Here is a 23280-nt window from a genome sequence, read left to right on the forward strand (position 1 = left end):
TCACTCCTGTCTCCTCCACTGTTAAAATTGGGCTACTAAATATCAGAGCTCTGGCTCAAAAAACAGTTACCTGTCACGATTTCATTGAATCACTAAATGTAGATTTCTTATTCATTACTGAGACATGGCTAAGCCCAGAGGACAATGTACCTCTCATCCAAACCACCCCACCAAATTTTTCGTTCTTTAGTTTGCCTAGACCCGAGGGCAAAGGTGGCGGACTTGCTGTTTTTTATAAGAATACTTTTAAATGCTCTCCTATCTCCTTTGGTACTTTTAACACCTTCGAAGTTTTTAGTTTTTTAATTAACAGTAAAAATCCAGTGCTCTGTGTTTTAATTTATCGCCCCCCCAAACACAACTCTGGTTTTATCACTGAATTCTCAGAGCTTTTATCCCTTATCACACAACGTTATGAAAACATAATTCTGTTGGGAGATCTGAATGTCCACATATGCTGTCCCTCTAACCCCCTCGCCACTGATTTTATTAATCTCACAGAGTCTTTTGATTTTAAACAATTTGTCACTGGGGCCACTCATAGGCTAGGTCACACACTTGATTTAGTGTTTTCCCTTGGTCTGGCTCTCGGTACTGTGGAGCTAAATGATGATCTAATGGTCCGTGGTGTGACTGACCACAAAGCCCTGGTTTTTAATGCTCCACTGCCCCGCCCTCCCCCCATGCGCTCTGCTCCTTTTAGATCACGTGTTTTTAACTCTAACTCAGCTAGCGCTTTCTGCAATGCTTTTATAACCTCCCCTCCCCCAGGTTCTCCTGGCCAGCCCACTGATAACATGGATATCAATGGCTTGGTTGTGAGTTTTAACAGTAATTGCCTAACAATCCTGGACTCCATTGCACCCTTCAAAACTAGAACCCCCAAATCCAACCCTACTCCTTGGCTCAATGATCACACCCGGACAGTAAAAAGACAATGCAGAGCAGCTGAACGCAAATGGAAGACCACCAGACATCCCGATTCACTCATCAATCTAAAACACCTCATGAAAACCTACCAGCAAGCTGTCTGTAAGGCCAAATCCAAATATTACTCTGACATCATCGCAAAAAGTAGCAATAATCCCAGGACCCTCTTTTCTGTAATTAATGCTGTCACTAAGCCCCCCTCCACCCTTCTACTAGAACCATCACCTGACAAATGTGAAGAACTTCTATCATTCTTCATTAATAAAGTGCTTAATATACGCCTCCAGATCCCATCCACTACTGCTGACACCTCAAATTCACCCACTATGCCAGGTCCGCTACACCAGTTTAACCCCATAACCCTGTCAGAACTCAACTCTACCATATCCCATATGAAATCATCTTCGTGCAATCTGGACAAAATCCCAACCTCCTTCTTAAAAGAGGTAATTCTAACAGTCGGCCCATCCATCCTCACCATAATTAACAATTCCATTATCTCTGGCTCTGTCCCACTCTCTTTTAAACACGCCCTAATTCACCCCTTTTTAAAGAAACCCAGTCTTGACCCTCTTCTCCTCTCCAACTATAGGCCCATCTCCAAACTTTCTTTTATGTCCAAAATTTTAGAAAAAGTCATTTCCTCTCAGCTCCTCTCACACCTATCAGACCACAACATTTTAGAAAAGTTTCAATCTGGTTTTAGAGCACTCCACAGTACCGAGACAGCCTTGGTTAAGGTCACTAGTGACCTGCTAATGACCCTCGATAATGGAGACGCCGCAATACTGGTCCTCCTGGACCTGAGTGCTGCGTTCGATACGGTCGACCACGCCACTTTATTGAGACGACTAGAATCTTGGGTGGGTCTAAATGGCACTGCACTCCAACTCATGCGATCCTATCTAACTGATAGAACTGTCTCTGTTGAAATTGGTACTGCCACATCCTCCTCTGTCCCCCTCACTCACGGTGTCCCACAAGGCTCAATTCTCGGTCCCCTACTGTTTTCTATATACATGCTCCCATTAGGTCACATAATCCGTAAACATAACATCCACTTCCACTGCTATGCAGATGATACCCAACTGTACATGCCACTCAACACCTCAAACCCCAATTGTCTATCCTCTCTCAAAGCCTGCCTGTCTGAACTAGAAAACTGGATGTCTGCAAATTTCCTTCAACTTAACACAAACAAATCAGAGATCCTCCTGTTCGGCCCACTTACCACCAGATCCCAACTACTAAACAGTCTTGACACTTTGTCAGAAAATGTCACACCTGTGGCAAAGAATCTGGGTGTACTCCTTGACTCCGACCTCTGTCTCGAGGCCCAGGTAAAAAGTGTGGTGCGTACCTGTTTTTTCCATATACGGAACATCTATAGAATTAGAACAATACTTTCCACCCCCAACCTCCACTTAGTCGTTAATGCACTGATATCATCTCGCCTAGACTACTGTAATGCCCTCTACGCCAATATCAAGAAAGGATCCATACACCGCCTGCAACTTGTGCAGAACGCCGCCGCCAGACTCATTACAGGCACTAGGAGATCAGAGCACATTACCCCGGTCCTGGCCACATTGCACTGGCTGCCGGTAACTTTTAGAATTGATTTTAAGATTTTATTGTTGACTTTTAAAGCTCTTAATGGCCTAGCACCACAATACTTAAGAGACCTGTTGGAACCCTACGTGCCTGCCCGGCAACTGAGGTCCTCTGATTTGGCACTTTTGGTGGTTCCTACATCAAACAGAGTGACCAAAGGTGACAGGGCCTTTGCTGTCAGGGCCCCCACACTCTGGAACAGCCTCCCTGTGGATCTTAGATTTGCTGGTTCTGTAACCATTTTTAAATCTAAACTAAAAACTCATTTTTATAGAAAGGCCTTTTTAACCTCCTAACTGCATCTATTCTCACTGATTGTTGTTTTTATTTTTTATCCTATTGTTAAATTGATGATGATTCACTGTATGATGTTATTTTTTATGTTGTTAAGCACTTTGTAACATTGTTTTAAAAGGTGCTATATAAATAAAGTTTTATTATTATTTATTATTATAAGAAGATATCCTATAGGATTTTCTAAAGGATTTTTCTATCGGAATCCTAAAGGATTTTCTATAGGATTTTTCTATCGGAATCCTAAAGGATTTTTTGACTAGGGAGCACATAGTATATTATGCAAATTACACTATAGTCCAGGTAGCTCAGTCGGTAGAGCTCTCCTCTTTGGACCACAAGGTTCTGGGTTGAACCCCCACTCAGTGTGTGTGTAACCTCGCATCACCAGTCTTTCCACCTCGGAGGAAAGTCTAGTATTGTTTTACAACAGGCCGTTTGAGCCTGTCTAGGCGTGGCTTAAACTGGAAACTAGCAGAAGAAGCGGTGTCGCTTTGTTTCCGGTCCCCCCTGTTTGTTTCCCCAATCCATATTTAAATGCTTGTGAAGTGTAGTCTTGCCAGTCGCTATAAGTTGGAAAAAAATGGATATACCAATCAAACGTTTTCAAAACTACGCCGCATCAAGGGGTTTATTAGGTAGGCCCTAAAATGATGCCCTTGAGCGCTGGGGATTATTTTGGGTTAAAACTGTTTCCGGTTTGATCTTTCCGGCCAAAATGTAGTCCTTTGAGGACTACAACATGACGTATGCTGTTTCCTCTCCCGACCGGATCCAAAGCCCAAAATTGGAAGCGATCCCAGCTAGTGTCTATAGTAGTGTTTGAGGAGCAAGGCTTGATGGGTAACTGAGATGTGGTGTGACAACTGGGAGCTGATGTTTATATAGGTCACACCAATGTGTCTGACATTCATGTGGTCTGTCTGTCTGTATGTCTTTTTTTTCTTTTTTTCCCTTCTCTCTAGTGGCATTCTCAGAAGACCCGCTCCTATTCTTCCTATTCTGTAGAGTTACAGACCTGTGGCTTTCAACAGTGTGACTCAAATCCAGCCAAAAAAGCCTAAATTACATTATGCCCTATTATTACAAGGACTCTGAACAGGGATGACCTGATAGACAATCAGCTACATTTTCGTCCATCCTTATAGCTACACTTTTCCCCCCTAAAATAAAATAAAAAAATACTTCAAATAGCTGAAGTATTCATACATTTTTGTCTACATTGACAAGTAGACAATATTCAAAAATGCCTTTTCAAAATAGTGAAAAAAGGGGTGAAGGGGGGTGAAGGGGATGAAAATAGAGCCCCATGCCCCCCCCCCTCTCTCTCTCTCTCTCTCTCTCTCTCTCTCTCTCTCTCTCTCTCTCTCTCTCTCTCTCTTTCTCTCTTTCTCTCTCTCTCTCTCTGTTTCCTGTCTCAAATAGAGCTTCCCCCCTTACTTGCCCCCCCCCCCCCCCCACACACACACACACACACACACACACACACACACACACACACACACACACACACACACACACACACACACACACACACACACACACCTCCCCACTGTCCCCAGTGTTTCAGCATCAGTCAGTGCATCAGATGATCAAGTTAAAACGGTTATTTCCATTTTAAAAAGTGATTTCCCTTTTTTTCATAAATAAATAAAGCAATAATACAAAAACCATGCCCCCTCATGCAATAGAAGTTGAAGTAGATCAGCTATTTTTGCTATTTTTATGACCTTCTCTGACTTCTGAGTTTAAATCAATCTATGAAGGTGGATTCTGCTTTTCAATGGGAATGGAGTGGTTTCTTGCCATGTGCAAGTGTCTGCAAAAATACACTCCATTCTCCATAAAAATTAGAAAGACAAAGCAGGGAAAGAAACCTGTGGAAAAAATGCATTTGCAGGACAATTTCAGGAAAAGAGCAGTAAATACTGACAAGTTGAAACAGCACATCTGTAGAGATACCCTGTAAAATATGACTGTGTAGTTAAAAAAAGAAAAAGTGCACCTAAATTAAGAGCTGTGCACCTACCGGTAAATCAGGAGTCTGCAACCTTTAATGTCAAAAGAGCCATTTTGGACCAAAACATTTATATAAAATCTGTCTGGAGCCGCAAAACATGTTTGAGCCAACAATAACATGGGCTACTAAGTGTATATTAGCCTATCAAATTTAATACAAATATGTATTTAAATAAATGTAAATAAGCATTCATTGATGGCCCGCAACCAGGATAACTTTTGAGAGCATTGCAAACTTAAACCACAGTCATGTGCTTTCAGTTTTATTTACATTACAATATTATAATATTACCAACATTACCAACTTTTTTGTTGTTTGATAAATCTCTCATTCATTGGCAGTGAAAGCAAACGACTCTGTCCAAAACTATTACATTCTCTATTTGCTTCAGTTGTCTTTATTTTTTTGCATTTGTGAAATCTTTTTTATTTGACACATTTTTACAATATTGGAGCACGTAAAAAATGATGTTTCATATTTGGCCTAAAATACACAGTGTTCATTTCCATATTTTTTGTAAAGCTAAAGGGAGCCACTGGAGCTGCATGTGGCTCCTGAGCCGTGGGTTGCAGACCCCTGAACTGAAAAGCCAATGTACAATAATAATATAACATAATGCAATATTACATCATATGTTTAACATATAATATCATATTATATATTTCTAAATATATAAATAAAACACAGGACTAATATTAGGCTCCATGGGGGAACCTCATGTAATTAATAATTAATAAATAATAAAAAATACATTTTAAAAAGTCTGTGCATGTTTTGTGTGACACATGTGAAAAACAAATCGGTATTTGACTTGAGTTCTCTGACATTATCCAATATACCCAAATGGAACCAAATTGGGTCCATTTGGTCATTCTACACAGTGTGTTTACATTGCCGAAAGCATTTAATCAGAATATAATGTTTTAACTTGCAAGTGGTTACACCTATCTTTTTAAAACATTTTCTCACTGGTTTTCAAACATAATAACTTTTTCATTGACAGCACCCCTGAATGACATTGTAGCCTGCTTTACACTTTGTCATATTACGGTATGCAAATATGTAAATCTGGCCCCCTAAGATACAGTATGTCACTAGGAAAAATATAGAGAAGATCTGTTTCCATCAGGACAGATTGAAAGTTTGCTTGACATTTAACAGTTTGAACCCCAGATTCCCTATTCTTTCATTCACCAAAAATGGCTGATCATTACGCTTGTAGATCACAATGTGACACGTTATGAGCCAGTAGATCTGATATTTTTGGTGAAGCGATTTGGTGTAGATCGAAAAGGAAGTAGGCCTAGAGGGGCCGGGGGCCAATTGCGGCCTGGGGATTTTTTTTATTTTTTTTTTTACAGCCCACTGTTTCTTTCCTAAATTATATTATAAACGTATAACCCTAACCCTAACCCTAACCCTAACCCTAACCCTATATTACTAACCCTAACCCTAACCCTAACCCTAACCCTAACCCTAACCCTAACCCTAACCCGTCAGCTCCGTCAAACAATTTTGTCTCATTCTGAAGGGTTCAAAGACACGCCATGTTATTGTATTTTTTACCTTGCACGTCTGGTTACATTTGGTAATGTAAAATGAGTTATTTGCCTTTTGTTCAGAGCACACGCCTGGACAAAAGACCTTTGATATTAAATAATGAAGATCATTAGTTAAATACAATCTTTTAAATGTGATGCATAATTATGTATGTGACTTTGTTATGGTCCAAAAATACATTATGTCAGGAGATGGGTGTTTTAATATTTTGTAAAGTGGCCCCTTTGGAAAAGGTCACCCCTGGTCTAAGTTGTTAAGCTGTAGTGCAGGGGTCTTCAACAGGGGGTCCGGGACCCCTAGAGGGTCCTCAGAGTTACTTACAGGGGGTCCTCCAAATCTTTGAGTGATAGAAACTTTATTTTTTTATTTTTTATTTTTTTATTACCACTTGAACCCTAATGTCCATATTCTGAGAACTTTAGCCAAAAATAGCAGATCTACAAGCTCACAATGCCTCGCGCTGCATGCGAGGCGTTGTGAGCTTGTAGACCGGCTATTTTTGGCAAAGAGCTTTGGAAGGGGAAAAGAGCTGACTATTACAGAGTGAAAGGTCAAGTTTGATTGAAATATTATTTGTAAACAACAACACCTTCTTATTCCAATATGAGATACAATAATCCATCACACAGAAATAAGACAGGAGAGTGATCAGAGTGAGAATGGTATGTTTACTATGGAGAGAGAGTATTCAAGACAGGTTTACAGTACATACATAATGGTTCGTTCGTGCTCTCTCTGACATATTATGTTTTGACATGAGTATAAGTATGGTCATTTCATCAGTCAGTGGATGACGTTTCAACAGTTAATAGGATATGTTTCTTGTCCACACATCACAAGACTAAGAGTCCATATACAGGGTTCCTGGGGGGGGGGGGAGAGGTGTCCTTGCTGGTGTCTAGATGACACCAAATGTTCCAGGCCGAGCCTGGAACATTTGGTGAATACCAAAACAATTCTCATTGTTTTCGGAACAGGCTCCATGGCAGTAGATAAGGTCTGATTTCTACCAGACGGAGACAGAGTGAGTACTGTAGTGTACATGACCTTATATGACACAGTCACTGTGCCATCAATATGTATTGATAAAAAGATGATATGAACCATAACAAAATACCTATCAAAGTTTATTAAGTATTTACGGTTCAAGTGGTTAAATATCTGAAAACACACATTGACGTGAATCCAAAATACACTGATGATTGTGCTGTCAAACAATGAAACTATATGGAATCTATGAACAGGCTGTGGGGGGTCCCTACTTCATCTCTCTTGACTAAGTTGCTGTAGTGATATTGATGAATTCCATACAAAAGCAAAGTATTCTGCTGCACCCTGGACATGAGTCACGGCACCCGTGCCAGGGCACCCACTTTGACACCACATGGACCCTCATTGTGTCCTCGGAACAATATGTGTTTCTGCTGTTCTTTCAAATTAAGCAAATTCCTGGATGACGGAACGGTCATGAAACAGAGACAGATTAACAGAGAGGTAGCCTATAGCAGGGTTTCCCAAAGTGGGTGCCGTGGCACCCTAGGGTGCCCTGATGCCGGTCCAGGGGTGCCTCAGAATAATGTGTTAATATTTGGAATTCGTGGAATTCAACAATATCATTATAATATCACTTCACTATGCTTAATAAAACAGACCTGATTTGCACTGTACTTGATGTGTTATTTTTTTCCATCTACAGCCAACTTTCTTCACCAAACATAACAGATCCACAAGCTCATAACGTGTCACGTTGTGACGCGTTGTGAGCTTGTAGATCGGCTATTTCCTTGAACCTTCCCCCCAGAATAGGGATGCTGGGATTCAAGTGGTTAATCGTCTAAATAAAGTTATTTTCAGTCATTTCTGATGGAAACAGATATTTCACTGTGACATTTTTATTTTTATTTTATATTTACATAGCATAATATGATATGATATGATATAAGAAAAATTACAAAATAACAGTGTATAATTCAGGGGTGCCATGGATGAAAAAGTTATTAACGAGGGTGCCCTGAGTCAAAATTTAATTTAACATTTAATTTAATGTATTTGGCCACGGACCCACATATGCAAGCTCAACTACTTTCAAATAGTATGTTTTTGTTACTGTATATCAACTCATTTAGCTGAGAACCACCTGGCACCAGGGATTAGAGCAAGCACATGAATTTATTGTATGGGCCCGTGGGTGCGTGATCGCCTATGTGTGAGCCTCACATTATGCATGATGTGAAAGTTATCATTTAATAGTTTGACATATCCATTTATTTTCAAAGTATATCACAGCCCCGGTTTCAGACGACATATGATGTGTTATTCTAATATCGTCACGATTCCCCCCAAACATGTGCAGAAAGAAGTTATTACAACCAGAGAGAAATGAACGGAATATCTTTTGGTTATGAGGGGCTAATATGTTTCTGTTGAATGGTAAGTTGCATACTGAACAGAACAGATTGGAGTTAGAAGTGTTACGTCTACATGGGGAACTTTAATTCTGATCGTGGTGTCATTCTGATTATATTTAAGTACTGTGAAGTTTATATATATATATATATATATATATATATATATATATATATATATATATATATACATACAAAGCAGCTTCCATAATTCTCCACTGGGATAGAGGAAGAAAAAGTGGCACAGATAAAATAAAACCCTCTCAGTTATTACTATAATAATACATATAATGGAGGATATTTGTAATTTGTCCCAGAACAAATTCCAGACAAGGTCGAGTCACACAGATGTTCTACCTAATGAATACAAAAGAGTACAGTCTTTACTCACTGTGTCCAGTATGTATTGTCTTACATTGGTCTTCTTGCAGAATAGATGAGTTTCTGTCTGTTCTGTTGGAGTCTAGACTGAACACTGTCCAACCAACCACCTTGTTTTATACACACTTCTAAATACCCATGTATGTGTATGTGCATGTACACACCTACACACCCACCCACCCTCTCAGACACGTACACCCTCACACACGAGCACCCTCTCACACGTGCACACACACACGCACGCACGCACGCACGCACGCACGCACGCACGCACAGACAGTGCAGGACGAACAATAGTCTTTACCACAGAATGTTCTTGTGAAATTGAGGTTTTAAATTCTGGGCGGGGAAAGTGAATGGAAAGTTTTCTGCACCTTCCTTCATCAAGACAGGGCCCTGCAACCCATTTTGGTGTCCTATGCACAACTGGCTGTCAGCTGCCCGCCACCACAACTGTACAATACAATTATCATCATTTGAAAACAGATTATAGAGTAACAAGAGACACGTGTGTGTGCACACGCAGACACACATTTACACAACTGATGTGATCTAAAGTGAGCTTTATTATTTACACTTTCACTTTGTGAAAAATCTTGAGAAATATAGATAAGGTATATATTTGATTATTTATTAAGGAACCCAAAATGTTTAACATGTTGGACTGTCTACAAACAGACAAGGCCTCACTTCCTGTCATCTCTGACCCCAAGTGTTGACCCCAGGTTGGATAATAATAACAGTGCAGTGCAGTGAGAATAGGATGAGTGTTGAATTGATCATGCTTAGAGACTCTTTAGGACCCTGGCAGCACTGTTCTGGATGTACTGCAGCTTCTGAATACTCTTGCCAGGAAACCCAATGAAGAGTGGGTTGCAGTGGTCCAGTCTAGAGCAGTGGTTCTCAAAATGGCCTGAAAATGTTGAAGACCCCTGGGTTAGGCAATTGGCACTGGGTAAAAAATGGGTTACAAAATCGTGGGATAAAAAACTGTTGACACCAGTCTCCACAAATACTTTTATAAAACTAATAAGATACTATACTTCTCTTCTGGGTCTGGAGCATAAGGTTTGGAAACCTCTGATTTATAATATCTGATTTTAATATAATGATGTTATCTACAAGCTAGCTGTTATTAATCTACAAGCTCACAGCATGTTGTGAGCTTGTAGATCAGCTAGATCAGTCTTGAGCTGAAAAGTTTGAAAGCCATTGGTCAAATTATGTCAAATGACCCAGAAAACATGTCCATAAGATAAGTGTCAAATGACCCAGACATTGTGTAATTAAGATAAGTGTTAAATGACCCAGGCATTATGTGATTAAGATAAGTGTTAAATGACCGAGACATTATGTAATTAAGATAAGTGTTAAATGACCCAGACATTATGTCATTAAGATAAGTGTCAAATGACCCAGACATCATGTCATTAAGATAAGTGTCAAATGACCCAAACATTATGTCATTAAGATAAGTGTCAAATGACCCAGACATCATGTCATTAAGATAAGCGTCAAATGACCCCAAACATTATGTCATTAAGATAAGTGTTAAATGACCCAGACATTATGTCATTAAGATAAGTGTTAAATGACCCAGACATTATGTCATTAAGATAAGTGTTAAATGACCCAGACATTATGTCATTAAGATAAGTGTTAAATGACCCAGGCATTATGTCATTAAGATAAGTGTTAAATGACCCAGGCATTATGTCATTAAGATAAGTGTTAAATGACCCAGGCATTATGTCATTAAGATAAGTGTTAAATGACCCAGGCATTATGTCATTAAGAAAAGTGCATCAACTGGATGAGCCAACGTTCGATTTGATGATTCTTCAATAAATCTCATATTAATATATTGTGATACACATGCATGTTTTTGACATATTAATGCATGTGTAATTGCGACCGTCAGGTCGCAGTTACTATCAAAACCTCCACCGGCTGTCAGTCTGTCTGTCTGTTAATCAGTCTGTCTGTCTGTCAGTCACGTCACACGTCACACGTCACACTTTCCCCCTACTCATATCTCCGCTACCGTTGCCCCTATCCATGCTAATCTTTGCACACATCACACTCTTTGGCTGCCAAACCACAACCTCCACCCCTCATTTCTCACATGGCCCTCTTCTAGCGCCACCACGAGGCCGATTCTTGTAAAAAACATTTTTAGACACTGCTCCAACATATTTTTGGAGCAGATTTTGTAGGTGACCACTTTTGCATCCGTTCTGGAGCACTAGGAGTTGGTGGTCCCCGGGAATTCCCTGTGAGCAGCCCTGTTGTGGTGGTAATTTGGTCATTTTTGCACTTTTTGGCAGCAGCGCCAGGGGGTCCCTGGGGGTCCCAGGGGCTCTGGGGGTCGCTGGAGGTGGTCCCCGAGCGTGTGCTACTGTGTGTGCAAAGTTTGGCATGGATAGGGGCAACGGTGGCGGAGATATGAGTAAGTGTGACGTGTGACGTGACAGACAGACAGACTGACTGACAGACGGACGGACAGCCGGTGGAGGTTTTGATAGTAACTGCAACCTGACGGTCGCAATAAACATCTCAAAAACATAAAATAGACTCTGACAACAGTGATGAAATGTTGGATTATGAGTTTATTGAGAGATGAATATGAACATTATGGGAGCTCTTTAAAGTATAATGGTATCAGTAGTGTTACATAGAATACACTATAAAGTAATGGTACCAGTAGTGTTACATAGAATACACTCTATAAAGTAATTGTACCAGTAGTGTTACATAGAATACACTCTATAAAGTAATGGTACCAGTAGTGTTACATAGGATAGATCAGAACACCACTGAATGTGTTGTGGTTTTCTGAGTTATCAGAGAGCCTGTGACCAGAAGGTAACCTCATGTAAACCTTGTCTCCCTGCTGCAGCTCTAGGATCATTCCATTAGACACATATTTAACATGGTTACCATAATTCTTTGAAGAGTTAGCAATGAGCATCTTGTTATTTTTATACATGTGGACGGACACATACTCCATATCCCACCAGCCCATTGCAGTGAATCTGAACAGATAGACTCCTCTGGATGGAGCGACAAACTGACCTGAAACACAAACAAACACACACACACACACACACACACACACACACACACACACACACACACACACACACACACACACCACGTACACGCACGCACGCACACACACACACACACAGTCGCACACACACACACAAACGCACACACGCATGCACATGTGTGAGCGCGCACACGCACGCACACACACACACACACACACACACACACGCACACACACACACACACTTACTGTATGAAACACCTGCTGTTTGCATTTATGACTAAATAACTATTCAATCAATCAATCAATCAATCAATCAATCAATCAATCAATCAATCTTGAGGAAATACGTCAGTGGTTTAAACCAATATTTCACTATTTAAACATTGTTTTAAAAACAATGATATTGAAGTCCTCTCACCCTGCCTATTAATGATTACTGGTCATTAATTTATACCTGATAGATATGTGGTGTAATGAGTTAATGAACATGATTTAATCTCCACCTACCTGTAGATGGATTGTATGCGTTGCCGATGTTAGTGATGACGTTCTGGTAGACAAGAGTGGTGGTAGAACTAAATGGTCCAACTTGTGCTCCTCTACCACTCCTCAACCCAGCAGAGAAGGCCACCTTTGGTTTGTCTGTCAACACAGGATCATTATCATATTGTTTATAATCTATCTATAAATGCGAGAAGTCTCTGCGTGTCTGTCTGTCTGTCTGTGTGTCTGTAATCCGTGTATCTCGAGAACCGTTCGTCCCACCGGCTTCAGATTCGGCACGCGCGTTCCCCGCCGCGGCGCGGAGTGCAGTGCCGGGTCTCGACCCGACCCGACGCGTGGTTTTCCCGAACCGGCGAGAAACGTTCGGAATCTCCTTATGCGGGGTTGATTGTTGACATCAGGCTGTTCCGGAGGAAATCGGCGAAAGCTCTGACTCATTGTGACATCACTTCACAAAAGGCTCTGACATCACGTACGCCACATGAGTCAACAAAAAATCTCTGTGAGTGTGTATGTATGTATGTAATCCGCGTATCTCGAGAACCGTTCGTCCCACGGGCACGCGCGTTCTCCATATATGGGCATAAAATGAATGCCCCCATATATGGGCATAAAATGGATTGCAGACAGACAGATACAGATATCTTCATATATGGACATAAATGGACAGAGGCAAACAGATGGTCAAAGATCTCCATATATGGGCATAAAATGGACACAGACAGACAGATACAGATATCTCCATATATGGGCATAAATGGACACAGGCAAACAGATGTTCAAAACGGGTCCTATGACAACAGGTATAATGAGGTTTGCATTAAAGGGGGAACCGGCACTGTGTCTGCAACACAGTTGGAGGCACAGACAGATACTCCATATATGGGCATAAAATGGACGCAGATAGACAGATATCTCCATATCTGGGCATAAAATGGACCCAGAACTATAACTGCAGTGATCTCCATATATGGACATAAAATGGACGCCGACAGACAGACAGACAGATACAGATATCTCCATATATGGGCATAAATAGACACAGGCAGACAGATGGTCAAAACGGGTCCTAAAGGGCGGGGCATTCATTCCCTATTTACATTGTTCCGAGTTGGCCAGGTCGCCGACTAGAGCTTCTAGTATTATAAAAGCATAATAATATTATTAACACTACTGTATTATACTCATCTCTTCTTTTCCCTCATAAATAATAAATAATATAGACCAGGGGTCTTCAACAGGGGGTCCGCGACCCCCAGGGGGTCCGCGGAGGTACTGCAGGGGGTCCGCGAAATTATTGCAAAAAAAAAAAAAAAAAATCAAAAAAAGTTTTTTTTTTCTTTTCACATTTGTTAAAAAATAAATCATGATTCTATCCATTTTGAATAGCTTGAATACATGATTACTATGCAATTGACAGATTGTTGATATTATTGACATTGGTTCTCAGTTAATAAGTAGTATGTTTAGAAATGGTAGTGGTACGGCCCACCCTGCTCGCTGTAACTTGTACATGTTTAAAATAAAAAATATGTCGTAGCCCCGACCCCCCCACCCTACGAGGTGGTAGGGGGTCCCTGCTCCATCTCCCCATCAGTTTGGGGGTCCCCGGCCTGAAAACGTTGAAGACCCCTGATATAGACAAATAAATAATAATATATAGTATGACGCCTAAGGGCTAAAGGCAACCTTGCCCTAAAGGGCGAGGCCCTGATTCAGCCCGGGAAAAAGAGTTGGAGAGGCCCTCATTGTGTGCTATAGAGAGAGATCTCTCTCTATAGCGCTGCTGCTACTCAAAGATTTGCCATTTCAGATCATGACAAGTGACAAGCCAGTGGGCCAATTACATGAGTTAGTTCGTCGTTGTCGGGTGGAAACCTTGTATGTCCAAAACAGTTTGTTTTGTATTTATCATTTAAAAAATGATTTAAACTAGTGAAAACAGCCGATCTACAAGCACACGTTGTGTGCTTATAGATCTGCTGTTTTCACAACCTTTGTGCGACGGCCTTGTATGATGAAGCAGGGCTTTACTTTGCGAAAGAAATTACAAATTTGAAACTTGGAGATACAAGGTTTCTGCCCGACAGCCACCCAGCCCCCAAAATGGAACGAAGACCGGCATTTTTTTTTTTTTTCCAAATGCCCGGCCTGGACCGGCCGACCTGGACCGGCCGGGAATGAACCGGCCGTTCGGGAGTTGGCCCGCTTTTCCCAATGGCCAGCACGTCCCTGCCCTAACCTCAGTAAAACTATGCCTAAAGCTAAACCTAACCCTAACCTCAGTAAAACTATGCCTAAAGCTAAACCTAACCCTAACCTCAGTAAAACTATGCCTAAAGCTAAACCTAACCCTAACCTCAGTAAAACTATGCCTAACCCTAACCCTAACCTCAGTAAAACTATGCCTAAAGCTAAAACTAACCCTAACCTCAGTAAAACTATGCCTAACCCTAACCCTAACCTCAGTAAAACTATGCCTAACCCTAACCCTAACCTCAGTAAAACTATGCCTAACCCTAACCCTAACCTCAGTAAAACTAACGCTGGTGAGTAACTAACCTGCCGACGGGCATGAAAACAAACGGCTCCGCCCAGAACTCAAGTGCGATTCCAAATCAGGCTCCCCTGACACATCACTGTGACATCACAGGTGACATCACAGAGATGTCAGATACTCAGAACAGGGATAACACCTGACACTGTGGTTTCCCTAACACATCACTGTGACATCACAGGTGACATCACAGTGATGTCAGATATCATGAATCCCCATGTATGGGCATAAAAGGGATTGTATGTTGTGATGACATGGGAACCACTCTATGCTCATACATGGAGATCCCTGATGTCATCAATATTAAGCCCATATCTAACAGGACTTCATATCCATATCATATCCATATATGGGGAACTGGTGCGATATACATCCAATGATCAGCACGTGTGTGATCATTGGATTGTTGTCTCAATAACAAGCAGGTGGTCAGACTGGTCACACATCAAGACCACCTGCCTTACCTTACCCATCAAAAATGGCTAAAGTGGCTAAAAAAAAGAGTCAATGCCGAATGCTGGGTTTTCAACAAATATTTGACTGCTAAGTATTTATTTACTGCAGTCGGAGGTACAGCCGCGTGTTTAGTTTGCGGGGAGCACATCTTGCAGGGAGCACTGCCTTTTGGCCCGGCCCTCCACAATATGTTCTGTTGTTCATGTGGCCCCATGGAGAAAATAATTGCCCACCCCTGCTCTAAAGGGTGGACACAGGTATTTTATTATTATTGGTCATTCCTCTAAAGGGTGTATACATGTGTTTTGTCCCTGTGGTTGGAGTAGGGTGCTGTCCTTCTAACTCCCAGTTATCAAATACTGTATTATCTTTAGCCAATAGTTTCTGTATACCGGTTTTTTACTAAACAGTACTTACCCCTCAGTTCCTGTACTTGGGTCTGTACGTTGGTCACTTGGGTCTGTATGGTGGCCATATGGGTCTGTACGGTGGACACTTGGGACTTTACGGTGGATACTTGGGACTTTACGGTGGATACTTGGGACTTTACGGTGGACACATGGGTCTGTACGGTGGACACTTGGGTCTGTACGGTGGACACTTGGGTCTGTACGGTGGACACTTGGGTCTGTATGGTGGCCACTTGGGACTTTACGGTGGACACTTGGGACTTTACGGTGGACACTTGGGTCTGTACGGTGGCCACTTGGGTCTGTATGGTGGCCATGTGGGACTTTACGGTGGACACTTGGGACTTTACGGTGGACACTTGGGTCTGTACGGTGGCCACTTGGGTCTGTAGGGTGGACACTTGGGTCTGTACGGTGGCCACTTGGGTCTGTAGGGTGGCCATGTGGGACAGCTGAGCAAGGTGGTCTGAAATCAACACAACATTCATATGAAATCATTCATAAATACTACACAGGTAATTTACATTAAATGATGTCATTTGTCAACAGTCTCCTGCAAGTTTCCATTTGGATTCATTTATACACTCTCAGAGTTACAGTGTTTGGACTGACATGAGTTTGACCCAAATGCACAGCAAAGGAGGAGGCAGTAGAAGATTAAAGCCCACCCGGGCGTATTTATTAACACTGGAGCACAGAGTTAAAGCACAAGGATCGCCACCTGGTGTTTGGTGACGGAGGAACGTTGGCAATTGAGGAACGTTGGTTTGCACCCGGCGTCAGCGACGGCCTTTCAGACGGGTGCAACCCGGGCAGGAGAACACTCAGCCTGGGCAGAGATCGGGGCGAGCTGAAGGCAACAGACCTGGCAGGCAGCGCTCCAGCTGAGAATGCACCCAGAACTCCAGCAGACGTGTGAGTATCTGACATCACTGTGATGTCACCTGTGATGTCACATGTGAAGCTCCAACCAGGGTCTGCCCAGGATGAACGGAGTGACCGGAGAGTGAGTGACGTAGGGGCGTATGGCCTCCACATGGTCTCCTGAGACAGTGAGGGTGAGGGGCTTGTTCCGGTGAGTGACAGGACCCATGGAGTGACCATTCAGCGCAAAGGCAGGGACAGGCCTCTGGATCGCAGAGACAGGGATTCCCAACTTCAAAGCAAACTGGCGGCCAATAAAGCTCTCCTCTGTGGGACTGGAGACGGCAGATGGAATTCGCTTGGGACTGTTGGGGAACAAGGCATAATCTGCTCGGGAGTGGGACTCGGAGGAGGAGTGAGTAGCACTTTGAGCCAGGTGACCCGGTTCGAGATCAGCTCCTCGACCTCGACCATTTGGTTCCATGTGTACACTCTCAGAGTTACAGAGCTGTAAGGATCCATTTGGTTCCATTTGTACACTCTCAGAGTTACAGAGCTGTAAGGGTCAATTTGGTTCCATTTGTACACTCTCAGAGTTACAGAGCTGTAAGGGTCCATTTGGTTCCATTTGTACACTCTCAGAGTTACAGACCTGTAAGGGTCCATGTGGTACCATTTGTACACTCAGAGTTACAGAGCGGTAAGGGTTCATTTGGTTCCATTTGTACACTCAGAGTTACAGAGCGGTAAGGGTCCATTTGGTACCATTTGTACACTCAGAGTTACAGAGCTGTAAGGGTACATTTGGTTCCATTTGTACACTCAGAGTTACAGAGATGTAAGGGTCCATTTGGTACCATTTGTACATTCAGAGTTACAGAGCTGTAAGGGTCCATTTGGTTCCATTTGTACACTCTCAGAGTTACAGAGCTGTAAGGGTCCATTTGGTTCCATTTGTACACTCAGAGTTACAGAGCTGTAAGGGTCCATTTGTACACTCAGAGTTACAGAGCGGTAAGGGTCAATTTGGTACCATTTGTACACTCAGAGTTACAGAGCTGTAAGGGTACATTTGGTTCCATTTGTACACTCAGAGTTACAGAGCTGTAAGGGTCCATTTGGTTCCATTTGTACACTCAGAGTTACAGAGCTGTAAGGGTCCATTTGGTTCCATTTGTACACTCTCAGAGTTACAGAGCTGTAAGGGTCCATTTGGTTCCATTTGTACACTCTCAGAGTTACAGAGCTGTAAGGGTCCATTTGGTTCCATTTGTACACTCTCAGAGTTACAAACCTCTAAGGGTCCATTTGGTTCCAACAACCTGGATACAGTATTCTTATTGGTCCAGAAGGTACATTTTAGATCAATACTTGACTCAGTTGAAAGAAGAATTACATTATTATTTTTTGTACATTTTCATGTAAAAGTACTAAAGTATTGGTGTAAAGGTGTACAAAAAATATTAACTTTTTACCCACATAGATCTGCACAAGATAAATAAATCAAAAGACAGAAAAAACTATACAGCACTCTGTCGAGGTGCCAACTTGCGTGGCCATATATGGACTACTCGTGAGCCAGCAGAGCACGCCTTGTTATTTATATATCAGGTCGCACTTGTTGTTGGTGACGTCACCAAGAAAGCTGGCCCCTCATTGGCTGATGATGGTAACATCACCAAGAATGCTGGTCCCTGATTGGCTACGGGCGTAAACACTAACAGATACGCAACATATACTGCCGCAAGTAATAACAGATCTACAAGCTAACAATGGCTTGAATGTAGACTTTAACCCTGGCTTAGCAAAAAAATATCAGATCTACAGTACAACTCACCGTGTGCCACGTTGATAAATATCACACACGCAGTGTGTACGTGCGTGCGTGCGTGCGTGTGTGTGTGTGTGAAAACGTACCGTGACTTTCTTTCTTCAACTCCAACACCTGGTTTTCACTGGCATTTAATCTGCTCTGCAGGTCTGACACCTTCTCTTCAGAGGACCTCAATTTGGAAGCCATTTCTGAAGACAAATCAATCAATCAATCAATCAATCAATCAATCAATCAATCAATCAGTACATACTGTATACTGTTTTCCTGATTGCTCCCCTGTAGAGGGCGCCACCGCCACTGCTGTGATGTAAACAGTAGTGTAAAGTAACTTGTAGACATGTACTTAAGTACTGTACTTTTTTGAGTATTTGTACTTTACTTGAGTATTTTCAATAATTTCACTTTTCTATTACACCACTGGCTGTTGTTTACACCGCAGCAATGGCACCGGCGCTCTGTACGAGAGAGAGAGAGAGAGAGAGAGAGAGAGAGAGAGAGAGAGAGAGAGACACAGAGAGAGAGAGAGAGTGTGAGTGTTAGCATCTCGGGAAGAGAGTGTTTAAAGGACAGCTTGGTTTTTTTACAACAAGGGTTCATAGAATATTGAAAATAGATATAATGGCAGACCTCCAAGCTCACAACGCTTCGCGCTTCGACACGTTGTGAGCTTGGAGGTCGGCTATTTTCAGTGCTTGATACCACAATGAACTAAGTGTAATCAAGTGAATACTGGAGATGTGGCGTAACGGCATGGATTTCTACACAGAGAGGGCAATTATTTCAACATAAGACGCTGCATTCAAGTTCAGGAGAGTTTGAACAAGGCAATTCTCTTGAATGCTGCCTTCAGGTATGGCATGGAAAGAGGGCATTTGTGTTTCTTTCACCATAGTAAAAACTGCATTCATGGTCTGGAGAGGACACTTTTTACAGACGGATAAAAGGGCAGGGGCTCAAGGCCCCTGTGAAGTCTATGCCCATATATTGAGTTTGCTGATGTCATCAATATTAAGCCCATATCTAACAGGGAATGCCCATATATGGAGGCCACATACCACACTAACGGCTGGTTCTACAGACAGGGATCTCCATGTATGGGCATAAAAGGGTATGATGCATACTGCAGAGAGAGAAAGTTTCGTCATAGGGAGCCTCTCCTAGTTACGGACCCGTAAGGGTACATTTGGTTCCATTTGTACACTCTCCTAGTTACGGACCCATAAGGTTCCATTTGGTTCCATTTGTACACTCTCCTAGTTACGGACCCGTAAGGGTCCATTTGGTTCCATTTGTACACTCTCCTAGTTACGGACCCATAAGGTTCCATTTGTACACTCTCAGAGTTACAGACTTGTTACCAGGGTCTTGGCATGTGCCACGTTTAAGCAATATTACACAAGAGGGTGTGCGTTATCTCGAGTGTATTGCGATTATAGCCTAGAAGAGTTGCCCTTTCATTTCATTGTAATTAAGATATTCAATAGGAATTTGTAATTTTTTAAAGCCTCATGTAGCTACTATGCACTCAGTGTGTGTGTGTGTGTGTGTGTGTGTGTGTGTGTGTGTGTGTGTGTGTGTGTGTGTGTGTGTGTGTGTGTGTGTGTGTGTGTGTGTGTGTGTGTGTGAAAACGTTTCTTTCTTCAACTCCAACACCTGGTTTTCACTGGCATTTAATCTGCTCTGCAGGTCTGACACCTTCTCTTCAGAGGCAGTCAGTTTGGAAGCCATTTCTGAAGACCAAACAATCAATCAATCAATCAATCAATCAATCAATCAATCAATCAATCAATCCCATTTTCAATAATTGTACTTCTACTCCACCACTGGCACTGGCGCTCTCTACAGGGGAGCACTCAGGAAAACGGTCTATATACAGTAGGCCTATACCGTGTACAAAATTCCCCATCACCACCTTTATTGTCCCCATTTAGAGCAGGCATGCCTCTGGCACCCTCTGATCAGGACCCAGATGACACTTTAGTTGAGGCACTTGTTTGGGCACCACTAGAACATTGAACCCTAATTATATGCATGCATGAGTGCAGCCACACACAAACATATGCACATAAGAATGCGTTCTTGACGAAGTGAGTTGTTTTTCTGTTTATACAGTGTAATAATGGTTCATGTGGTAACAGTTCATTGTGTAAGGATTGATCTGTGTTTGGTTTAAAAAGTTCGTTTTTGTAACTGTATTTGCTAGCTAAACTTCAGTGGCTAAGCTAACATGATCTAGCCTAATCTGTGTGTGAGTGCATGCTAGGTCTAAACACATGAGTTCATGGCTCATTTCAGTAATATGCTATCCTTGTGTACTACTGCACAGTGTTCATTGTCTCCATATCCTTATGTTATTATTTCTATATTTTCAGATACCATTCATCACTGTCTATGTTTGTGTCTGCCAAATATACATCCTCTATATAAAACATATAAAATGCCATCAAGTGTCATCATTGAATACCTCAACTCCAGAATATACAGTCCTCCCTTTTTAAGCAGTAATATTTCACAACCGTATCTTTCTAGATATGAAACCCTGTCTCGTGCCTCTGGTAAGAGAGGACGAGACAGGGTTCCTGGGGTTCAGAAGAAAGCCAAATGGACACATCATGCTACAGGGTTTGGGGTGTCGTCAGATTGTGAGAACTGGGGTCTCCCTGCACTGGGTACGACCTGACTGTGACAAATTAATGACCAATAATCCAAGAGCTGATAAAAGGGCATTGGCAAAATTCTGTTCAGTGTCTGTGATAAGGCAGTGGTTACCCATGTATCATGTAATATTGCTGTTGAGATTCTAAAGTTTGTGCATCTATCATTGTTTGTGTTCAAGAATTTCTTGTTAAATATAAACGCGAATAAACATGTTAAAACCTATGTGTTTATGCCTTTTATTTAATATTACTCCTTCAGATTGAATCCAAATTTCATAAAATCGGTACACTATACACAGTATCTCTATAGTCATGTGATCAAGACGGCTCTAATAAGAGGCCTATAGTTTGCAAGAGTGGCCCGTTTTGAACAAAATGCCGAAAATCATGAACACAGCGTCCGATTATGGTGAAACTTTGAACTTACATTTGCACTGTGTTGAGGAACAAATGCCACCCTTTTAACACTGCCCTATTATAGCGCCACCAGGAGGCTGATGTTTTGTTATGTTATTCCAACAAATTCACGCCAATCGGTACACATTATCGCTATATAGTCAACTTTAAAAGCATTAATTTTCACAAGCTAACCTTCAACCTTAACCTCAAAGATCTCCCTCCACTCGTCCTCCAGCATCAAGCTAATCCTGCTTATGACGGCGATCATTCTGGCCTCCAGAAGCGTCACCCTGTATTCCATACTCTGTCTCTCTCCCTGAGCCCCAGACTCAGACACACACACCAGGAGGACCAGCAACGCTCCACACGTCTTCATGATGACACCCACACACTGTAGACAGACAGACAGACAGACAGACAGACAGACAGACAGACAGACAGACAGACAGACAGACAAAGACAGACATTAACAACAATGAAGGAATGAAGGAAGCCAAACAAAAACAAGTTTTACTCGTATGTACAAAATACGTAACAATAAAGTACAACCTTGAACCTTGAAGTTGAACCTTGAACATAACACGGAGACCTCAACTCAACTCTGTACCGTAGTTTCCCTGGTAGGCTCCCTTGTTTTCACTGGAGGGAGGAGTTTGTGTTTGTGTGTGTGTGTACTCGTGTGCGCGCGTGTGTGTGTGTGTGTGTGTGTGTGTGTGTGTGTGGGGGTGTGTGTGTGTGTGTGTGTGTGTGTGGGGGGGGGTCCCTACCCCCAGATGTAAAAAATGACCAAATGTGCTCACACGTCACACGTCACACTTTTTCCCTGCTTATATCTCCGCACCCGTTGACCCGATCCATGCCAGATTTTACACACACACTCCTTGCCTGCCAAACTACAACCTCCAAGGACCCCCGGAGCCCCAGGGACCCCCAGGTCCCTGGGGGACCCCCAGATGTAAAAAATGACCAAATGTGCAAAAATGACCAAATGATTCAGATTCAGATTCAGATTCAGATTCCTTTATTTACCATTGTGTATCACACATAGGAATTTGCTTTGGTAACATACCAGTGTGCATTCAATATTTTTTTCACGGATAACATGAAAAACAACAAACACAAAACAACACCGTGCAGAAATAAATAATAAATAATATAAATAAAGTGCAGTAGTGTTCAATAGTGCAACATATTGCTGATGTCCCTAAGGGGCAAGGGAAAAAGGGAAACCAGCGTCATCCAGCAGCCTGGCAGCTGAGGGGAAAAAACTGTTTTTGTGGCGCTCTGTCTTGGCCCCTAGGTGCCGCATCCTTCTCCCAGAGGGGAGCAGGGTGAGGAGG

General features: G+C 42.2%; 1 protein-coding gene across 1 annotated transcript; it reads right to left on the reverse strand.

Annotated features, from left to right (window-relative positions):
- Window positions 1–11823: 11823 nt before the first annotated feature.
- On the reverse strand, window positions 11824–22541 carry LOC308283408 (uncharacterized protein). Its single transcript, XM_080723837.1, has 6 exons — window positions 22490–22541; window positions 22133–22331; window positions 18968–19072; window positions 16194–16652; window positions 12767–12901; window positions 11824–12279 (listed from the first exon to the last, which is right to left on the reverse strand). Exons 2-6 carry the CDS (start codon window positions 22314–22316, stop codon window positions 11996–11998), a joined length of 1167 nt encoding a protein of 388 aa, XP_080579963.1. The 5' UTR covers window positions 22317–22331; window positions 22490–22541; the 3' UTR covers window positions 11824–11995.
- Window positions 22542–23280: the final 739 nt, after the last annotated feature.

Source organism: Nannobrachium achirus (assembly GCF_963921795.1).
Source record: "Nannobrachium achirus genome assembly, chromosome: 4".
In the NCBI taxonomy this organism is placed as follows: Eukaryota; Metazoa; Chordata; class Actinopteri; order Myctophiformes; family Myctophidae; genus Nannobrachium; species Nannobrachium achirus.